This window comes from Penaeus japonicus, unplaced genomic scaffold, assembly GCF_977035675.1.
Source record: "Penaeus japonicus unplaced genomic scaffold, GWHDUDI00000001_assembly GWHDUDI00000006, whole genome shotgun sequence".
Classification (NCBI taxonomy): domain Eukaryota; kingdom Metazoa; phylum Arthropoda; class Malacostraca; order Decapoda; family Penaeidae; genus Penaeus; species Penaeus japonicus.
In genome coordinates, this window is record NW_028234408.1 from 49,396,512 (window position 1) to 49,406,084 (window position 9,573).

The 9,573-nt window shown below is 51.0% G+C and overlaps 1 protein-coding gene across 15 annotated transcripts in view; it reads left to right on the forward strand.

The window, feature by feature from the left end:
• The window catches only part of DIP2 (disco-interacting protein 2), a 546,549-nt gene that overhangs the window by 337,206 nt on the left and 199,770 nt on the right, over positions 1-9,573 (forward strand). For 11 of the 15 annotated variants that reach the window (XM_086538136.1, XM_086538137.1, XM_086538138.1 and 8 more), the window contains exon 1: positions 2,305-6,562. The exons of the other annotated variants lie outside the window; for them this stretch is intronic. In XM_086538136.1, the coding sequence (XP_086394262.1) occupies positions 3,454-6,562 (3,109 nt within the window). In that variant the 5' untranslated portion in view covers positions 2,305-3,453. Of the gene's footprint in view, positions 1-2,304; positions 6,563-9,573 lie in introns of those variants that run through there. 15 annotated transcript variants of the gene reach the window in all.

The following is a 9,573-nucleotide window of genomic DNA, read 5'->3' on the forward strand; positions in this document are numbered from 1 at the left end:
TCTTTTTGATCGAGAATTGAACCTAGCTTGTATTTTTTTTATTATTATTATTTTTGTTTGTAATGCGTTATGTGGCTGGAGGTAGAGAGGCTAAAATTGGGGAGATGGTTATATTCTTATTTTTATAAACGAGGAGTGAATATCTCCCTTGAAGTTTCTTTATTTGTTACCTGCATGTTTACTTGGGTATCGTATGGGAGGGGATAGGGTGGGGTGGATAGAGAGAGAAGAGAGGGAGGATAAGAGTCTATGTATCTGTCTATCGATATATCTATCTAGCTGTAAGTAAATGGATGGTTTGATTTACATTTTATATGAAGACGGCTGAATTCAGTTTTTATTAATGTTTTTTATCTTTGTTTTGTTCCAGGTACGTAGTGAGAGTTTGTGGCCCCAGTATGCAGTAGGTGTATACCTGTTGAGGACATGATTACCACCCCTTGAGCATCTTCCTCGTAGATGCCTTGGAAGTTGGCAAAGCTTTTTCGCCGGTGTGAGGACGTGACCTCATGACCCGGCGGAGGCGGTTTCCATTACCAAGATTGTAAGTATTGTGTGTGTGTATGTGTGTGTGTGTGTGTGTGTGTGTGTGTGTGTGTGTGTGTGTGTGTGTGTGTTTACATGTATGCATGTTTGTTTGCGATTGTATTTGTTCTTGTGTTTGTTATTTTACTGTTTTGAGTGTTTTTTTTTATGACAACCTGAGGGGAATGAGCAAAATGAGTGGTGGTGGAAGGCATGTCACTTCCCAGTGAAATGCTTCCGCGGTGTGCACTTTGGGAGGGCGGCTGCTTTGAAATGCTGTAATAGCGCCGTGCAGAACCTAGTTCGCGGAGAGGCGGTGGCGCGCGGCGGGTTCCGAGTGTACCTCGTCGTGCTCAGAACCAGTCTCGAGCCTCTGCCGTAGATGGTGGCCACGGGGAGAAAGTGGATCCGACGCTCTTTCATTTCCCGCCTTCCTTCCTTCCTTCCTTTTAATCGCACTGTCACTTTCCCTCGTAGGTAGACATGCTTTCGGGCATTCTTGAAGCGAGGGACCGATGCCTTTGTCGCGGCGTGCATACAGAAGAAGCATTTCGGGGTTCTGATCTCTCGTGGCCGAATTCTGTGAAGTTCATTTTGACTGGGCGTCGCGCATCGTAGTTCGACCCGGTCCGCCTGCGAGGATGTAATAGTTTGTGAGCTGATTTGGAGTCGGTGACGTCAGCTGGCTTCCCTGGGGTCAGCGCGGCGGGATAGAGGGTAGTGGGCTTGTTATGTGAGAATGCTCTGGAGAGCATAAAGCAGACAGGCCCCCATTATACTAGCTTTTTTCCGGCATATGGGGGCGTCCGCGGATCGTTCACACGGGAGGTGGGGTGTATCGGAGAAATCGTGAAAGTTATCTAATTGACTTTTTGTTTTTATTTCTGTAATTAATTGTAGCGGGTCACCCTACAGGCCTCTCTGAAAGCACGACGACGAAGCAGTTGAAGGAGCGTGTATGAGAAAGTGAGCGAGCCGGGCGTGCAAGAGAGTGAGAGTGAGGCGTAGGTAGTGAGAGCCGAGACAGGCCAGCGCCGGGAGCGACCTTCCAGCATCCTTCGGCGCGGCTGCCAAAGGTTGCAAGAGATCGCAGCTTTCCGGCACTGTTTTTACACACACACACCCTTTCCTCTTGAACAATGAATCTGACCAGTGTCATTAACATGGGAATGTGGCATTCGTGCCAGAGAATTTATCTCTCTCTTTTTTTTTCTTTCTCGTTTTCCCTTGTGGTAATCTGTTTTGATCCTTGTTTTTAAAAAGCCACGGGAAGTATTTCAATTTGTTCGAATTACTAACTGCTTTGCACGTGCCTTCATGAAATGTAAAAGAAAAAATGTTTTATTGTTATTGTTATTATTTAAATGGCGGAGAAACTGTTTTAATTATTACTTAATTACCCTCGCATGTTCATGAAATGTACGCAAATTTATATGTAGATATGTTTTATGTATTTGTTTATTTTGATAAGATATATTTTATGACAAGGGATGGAAATGGATGAGGATGGAGGGAGAGATTGAGGCGAGTGAAATGAAAATAAAATATGTAGAGAGACAGAGAAATAGGTGGAAGGAAGACGAAGAGAGCGCGGAAAGCGAAAATCAATCAGTCGAAGATAATGAAATTATATTAAAATGATAGAATGAAGCATGAATGAAAGTGAGAGAGGATAAAGGAGGGGAGTATAGCTACTGCAAAAACACAACGAAAATGAACAAAGGGCAGGAATTATTATTAACAGTAGCAAGCGCACGCATGCTCCGCCGGTGCACTCTAGTATTTCTAACTGTTTGTTTTCGTATCGTACTTTCTGCTTGGCTCTTGGACCATCAGAGCCATAAGGGATTTTTATATCAAGTTCTATAAATTAATCGTTTTTATACACTTCCATGTAATTCAAAAAGGACCCTTTCCTATTATTTTTTAGATTTTATTTTGCTGTGTAGAGGAATGGGGTGGAGGGGTTGTCGTTAAAGTTCGTAGGGGTGAGAGTCTGAGGGCGCTCCGTTGTTGGTGGTGGCTGGGGTTGTCAGTGGCGCGGTTCGTCAGTGTGGTGTGGACCGTGGTGGAGGCAGGTGGGGGCCACGCTCTCTCCTGCTGTGTCTGGCTGTCTCCTCGCAGTTACACGTCTACCCGCCCACCACTCGTGTCTCCTGTACTCTAGCCATATTCGTGGATTTACTCGCCCCTCCCTCGCTTGTGAGTGCGTGCCCATCGTGTGTGTCGGCGTGATGGTCGTAACGGACGTGTGGATATTATAGTGGATTGTGATTGATACTTGGCCAGTGTTCTTTTAGCGGTCTGGTGCTGCAAGAACGCCGTGTGAAGTGAGCATCATCACCTCATCAACATATCACCTTGTACCTGACACACTCGGCGGCTGTGCTATAGTGTGCAGTATTTCCCTAGAAGTGGAATAGCAGTAGTGAGAAATTAGAGAGTATTGTCCATTTAATTTATAAAAGGAAATCTTCTGTCAGTGATCGCTAATTTAGAGCTGTAGTGGGCACGCTTGTCGACAGTGTATGCTGCAGTATGTTGTGTACATCAGATAAGAGCGCCAGTCACAGCATGAGCAAAATTGCGGCGGACTCTCTGTTCTTCCGTCTTTCGGAGAATGTTCTCTGAATCCTGCTGTCGCTTCTGGAGAGATTTCAAAGATTTTGATAAGCTTTACTTACCGTTTCACATTTTCTTGGCTTTCATATGGCAGTTAGATTAGCCACATGCGAAAAGCAGCAGCTTCGTAAAATATTTGCTTTAGATTGAATGACATAGAAAAGTTACAAGGTATGACAAGTGGCATAACTCAGGAAGTACATCAGGTTTGAGGCAAAGTGTGCAGCACAGTTTGAGCTTGTGGTTGATATCGTGTGATGTGATGATCATCGTGTTATGTCGGAGAGGTGTGGCTGGTGATCGGCCATGAAACCTCTCAGCTTGGAAGGATTGCGGCGCCTGGTCCGTGGCGGCCGGGACAAGCAGGGGCAGCAGCAGGCGGATTCGCAGCACTTCCGTCGATCAAACTCCTTCAAGCGAGCCTCCCTGCGCCGCTCCACGCGTCGCCATGAAAAGATTACGTTACCCAACGGCCTGGTCGTCAAGACCTCGGCCGTGCAGCGCAAGTCGTCCGTCTCGAGTGACGAACGCCGAGACGATGGTTACTCGACTGACGGAGGGGAGGCAGGGGGCTACGGAACGTCCTCCACGGGACTTCCCCGCCGTGTTATTACCTACGACGAGTGGAGAGTGGCGGTGAGTGACGAGGATTCGCTGAAACGCACTGACGAGTCGTTGCCGTCAACTCTGTCCACAAATAAGCTCTCGTCGCTTGATTCCGGGGTCCGACACTCCCTCGACTCGAAGAAGAAGGTCAGCATAGACTCCACCAAAAGACTTAGCTTAGATCGCCGCAAGACCCTAGGTGTAGACATCGGGCGGCAGTTGGGGTCGTCAGGGCCGCCTTCGCTGGGCCAGGAGGTAAGACAGGGCAATGACGCCCCAAGCTTCCGTCGCAGTGTGTCCGCAGAGTCGCCGGTGCCTCCGCTTCGGATCAAGAGCCTCCTGGGGTCGCCGCGTGTGGCACCCAAGACCCGCGAGCCCCCCACCACCCCCGCACGATCCTTGCACAACACCCCCAGCAGGACACGGGCATGTCAGCCGGTGTCAGCACCTCCTACTCCCGGCAAGACCCATGTCCACCGATTGGCTGGGCCGCTGACGCCCACACACCAGCTGCGGGCGTCATGGCACGAGAGAGAAACCCGGCGCTGTGCAATGCACTGCCCGCCCGGGTCACCGAAAGTCGCCCAAGAAACGAAGGCCCAAGGAAGTCCGAAGCCTCAGAGTCGGTGGTCGGCTATGTTTTCGGGGAGCTTCTTCTCCAGGTCGCCTAGCAGAAAGAACCAACAGCAGCAGCAACAGCAGCAACAGCTGCAGCTTCAGGCACAGAGGGAGCAGGAAGAGCTGCGACGCCAGCAAGAAATTATCGAACTAGAAAAGCAGCACCAGTACTACATGTGCCACAACCAGATTATCTGTGCTGGTTCCCCCGCCCTCGCGCGACAGCGCTCGGTGCATTCGTGCGAGTCTCCGTCCTTGATGCGGCACTCAGGGACACACAGCATCCATCCGAGCGGCCCGGTGAGCCTCCAGAGCTACGGCATGGCTCGCGCCCAAGGGGGTCCTCGGCCCAGGAATGATCTCAACACAAGCGGGCCTCGGAGTCTGGGGATCCCGCCCGGCTACGGGAGCCCTTCTGCTATACCTCGTCACCTCGCCCATGAAACGTCACCCATGGCTCGTCAATATTCTAATGATTCGGGTGCAATGGCCCGTCAGTATTCACATGAGTCAATGACGATGAATCGTCAGTTATCTCACGATTCGGGCACGATGAGCCGACAGATATATCAGGAGCCAAGTGTTATTGGCCGACAAATGTCATATGAGGCTGTAGTCATGAATCGGCAAATGTCCTATGACAACGCAGCTCTGGGACGGCAGATGTCCCACGAGGCAGTAGCTATGGGTCGGCAGTTATCGCAAGAATCAGGTTCTGTGGAGCATCGCAATTCCCGCGATTCCACGCCCCCAGGCCGACAGTATTTGCACCACGAACCCGCACCTTTGACTCGCCACTTGTCCCACGAACCCCCGGCGCCAAGCTCCCCGGCGCTCCTTCAAAGACACCGGTCCATCCCAGCCTCAGGCCTTCAGTCCCCTGTGTTCAGACCGCGACCCCTCTCTTCCCCCGCCACAACACACTCGCCCAAAGCCCTTCAGGTGCTCGGCGAGGCTGCCAGTGTTGTCAATTCGTCGCAGTTCTATCCGGGACGACTCACGGGAGGCAACCCCTTCGTGGGAGGTTTGCCTTCTGTGCCCGTCGGTGCTAGACCTTCATCGTCAGACCGAACTTCCTCACGTACCAGCTCCCAAGAGCGCCCCGTCCCACCTGTTCCGCCCATCCCAGCCCACCGCCCTCGGACGCCCGTGTCCATTATTCGTCACGCCGTCCACCCTGGCCGCCCTCTTTCCCTGGCCATGTCTTCTGCCCCTCCAGGCCCAGATTTGATCAGCCCCGCCAGCGTCACAAGCGAAGCCTCCAGTCGGGGACGACGACGACGTGGGCCGGGCCTTCTGGTGGGTCGCACCAGCTGGCTTGCACGAGCCGCCTCTGCACGAAGGTCTGCAAGGCAGGCTCGTCGTGCTAAGAAGGCAGCTCAACAGCTGCAGCGCCAGCAGGAGTTCGAAATCGAGGAATTAGACGAGAGGGTTCCGAGCAGCCGGCCTCTTTGTCCTGAAGCATTCCAGTCAACCAAAAACCAACAGCCCAGCAACCAACAGCCAAATTCCATGGTGTTTGTCCCACCTCAACGTCGCCGGTCCTCGGGGGCTGTCAAAATTCCGCAAACTCTTTTACGTCGTTTTGACGTTCCTGAAATCCGCACTGCCCATGCCCATCTGCTTATGCCACTCAACCAGCCTGTCGGGTCACACATGGTTGACGGCAGGAGTCAAAAGGCTGCTCAGTTTGTTCGGTCCATGCTAGAGGAGGACGAGCAAGAAGACGAGTCATTTGCCAAGGATACCACCAGCGAGCCAGGGATTGCCAAGTTTAACTTGACACCCTCCAAGAAACCGAAATCAGAACCCAGTACTGCAAGAGTAAACTTGAGATTAGCCAGGAATCCTGAGCTCGTTTTGAAAGCTCTTAGCGCACTAGCGAAGATCGGCAAGAGTAAACAAGAAAGTGAGCAAGAAGAGCGGCCTCTCGAAGCCACGAACGAACGCATCATCACACAGTTCTTGCTGCAGGATTTGGCCAAGAGCAAAAACAGATCAGGTCAGGGATCGCTGGAAGGCAGCGCGGAGTCCCTCGTCGAGTCCCTGGTGTCAAGCCGCGGCAGCAGCGGCGCCCCGAGGCCGACGCGCCGGGTCCGCCGGAAAAAATCCCAGAAGAAACAACCCACCGTTCCCGCTTACCCGTCGTGGAAGAGGACGCCGAGGGTGCGCTCCCCAAGAGGAAACCCAGGTGAGTGTGCCTCCTCCTCGGCCGTCTGGGATGGCTCCAGGCGCGGGCCGCACTTAATATTCAGTCTGCTCTCGCGCTTCCTAATTAATAAGAAAAGAGGCGACGTTGGGCGAGATGGTAGATGGGAGGATAGGTGAAGAGGGGAGGAAAAGGAAGAAAAGGAGGGAAGGGGAGGGGGAAGGGAAAGGAGGAGCAAATGAAATGGAATGAGGAAAGGGAGGAAAATGAGAGAAAGGAAGGGAAGGGAAGAGAAGAGAAGAGAAGAGAAGGGAGAGGGGAGGGGAGGTAGGAGAGGGGAAGAGAGAGGAGGTAGGAAGAGTAGGGAGAGGAGAGGGGAGGTAGGAAGAGTAGGGAGAGGAGAGGGGAGGAGAGAGGAGGTAGGAGAGGGGAGGAGAGAGGAGGTAGGAGAGGGGAAGAGAAAGGAGGTAGGAGAGGGGAGGAGAGAGGAGGTAGGAGAGGGGAGGAGAGAGGAGGTAGGAGAGGGGAGGAGAGAGGAGGTAGGAGAGGGGAGGAGAGAGGAGGTAGGACAGGGGAGGAAGGAGGAGGTAAGAGAGGGGTGGAGAGTAGAGAGGGGAGGAGAGAGGAGATAAGGGAGGGGAGAGAAGAGGCAGGAGAGGGGAGGAGAGAGGAGGTAGGACAGGGGAGGAGAGAGGAGGTAGGAGAGGGGAGGAGAGAGAAGGTAGAAGAGGGGATGAGAGAGAAGATAAGTGAAGGGAGGAGAGAGGAGGTAGGACAGGGGGTGGAGAAGAGGCAGGAGAGGGGAGGAAAGAGGTGGTAGGACAGAGGAGAGGAGAGGGGGGGGGAGAGAGGGATGGGAGGGAGAAGGAGGGGGGGGGCGTGACTAGAGGTTGCCTGAGGAAGCAGTGTTGGATCTCTGGCTCTCCTCTCTCTCTCCTTGGAGTGGTCCCATGTGAACCATCAAGGTGGGTGGGGCGCGCACGGACCTGCTGACCAGGTTCACTGCTGATTTATGACAGGCAAGAGGCCACCACAGTCTCTTAAGGGCCAGATTGAACACTTTCCCGCTATCCCCGCGTAGAAAGAAAGAGAATTTCCATGCAGACAAGAGAGCTGGCAACATTTCAGAGAATCCGTCAATCCTTCATTATTTAGGATTTTACACAAAATATATATTTGCTTTCTCTCACAGAAATAAACCTTGTAGTTGATATAGAAACCAACTGAATGTACAAATTACCCCAAAGGTAAAGACAGAGACTTGCCATCCATTCCAGAGAAGCTACGATTGCCTTCCCCTTCCTCGTTTTAAAGTTGGTCCGAGACCGTGTTCATTAGGCGACCTCGTCGTGCGAGAATGATTTGCATTGAATATCAGAATATTCATGAAGATCCGAGGGAACCTTAAATCAGAAGTAGAGGAGAGAGAAGAAGAAGGAGAAGAAAAAGGATGAGGAAAGCGGATGACTAATTAAAGGCTAAAGTTACGAACGTCGGAGACATTGTTGAGTACGGAAGTGGAGTGGAAGTGCAGTTTATCTTTTCGCTGGCGCTTACGAAACGACTCTCTTTCTCTTGGTCGCTTGGTATATAAGCAATAACTTTATTTTATTTTATTTATTTATTCTCTCTCTCTCTCTCTCTCTCTCTCTCTCTCTCTCTCTCTCTCTCTCTCTCTCTCTCTCTCTCTCTCTCTCTCTCTCTCTCTCTCTCTCTCTCTCTCTCTCTCTCTCTCTCTATCTTCTTTCTACCTCTCTTTTATATCTCACTCTTCTTTCTTCCTGGCCCGCTCTTTCTTTTTCTCGGTCGCTTGGCATATACGGTATGTCTTTATTTTATTTTCTCCTCCTCTTCCTTATCCTTATGCTCATCCTCCTCTCCCTCCCACTATTTTTCCTTCTCCTCCTCCCTTTATCTTACACGCACACGCCGACAGGCACAACAGCAACAACTTTTCCACTCCCTCCTCTCCACCCTCACACTCTTTCCTTCTCCCTCTCCTTCCCCATCCCCTCCCCATCCCTCAGTCATCCATCGAATCCCACCCTTTCCCCTTTCACATTCTCATCTCTTTCTTCGCCCCCTCCTCATTCCTTTTTTTTTTTTGCAAAATAAACACATCCAGCGAGCGATCGAAGATGCTCCCCCCCCCCCACACACACACCCTCGTTGGCAGTGTGAACCCATGGTGTTGGAAGTGTCTCTGCTCTTTCGAGGGCTGTTGAAAGATGATGATGGATTGATGTATGTGAGAAGGGGTGTCGGGGGTAGGGTAGGGGATGAGGGGCAGGAGGCACGGACCTACTTATCAAATCCGCATTAATATTCCTTGCGACGGCGCCTTGTTTTTTTGCTATTGATTAATCGTAATTTAAAAAGTATCAGGACTTTTTGCACTGTTTTGTCGGGTCGCACTCTCAGGTAGAATAATTAAGAACGTTTTATTTTTTTGCTCTCTTAACTCCTCCAATACGTGTTCGGTTCGTTCACGTTTATCTAAAACGTAACGGATTTTGTGAATATGAGTGTTATTACCTCAGCATCAGTAAGATAAATATTTGTATCGCGTGTTTGACGAGACAATCAATTGTGAATCTCTGGAATTCCGAATTGTGGGTGGACGGAGAGGCCCCTAAGCCTAGCGGGAGGTCGAGGAGTGTAGGAGGCACTAGGACTCTTCCAGACATTCACGAGGTGGTTCTCACGACCCCCAGGCAACCAGCTGAGGCGTTTTGTGGCGCCTCACGACACGAGAGTGGCAGTTGTAATGTGAATCGTGAAATATAGAACTACTTGGAGTGTTTTCTTCTTCTTCTTCACTTAAGAGCGCAGCGGAGAAAATGGAAGTTGTGTGAAGGGTTCGCATTTCTAAAACATAGGTAATGAATAATGTGTATAAATCGTAATGGAACAAGTAAGGGCTTGCCCATCCTCTCCACATACATAATCTTTATCCGCTCACCCCGAAAGATGAGCGTTATGTTATGATCCTTGGGAGGAAGGACAAGGGAAGGACTTGCGAGGCAGCGGGAGGGCAGGGAGCGGTGAGAGAA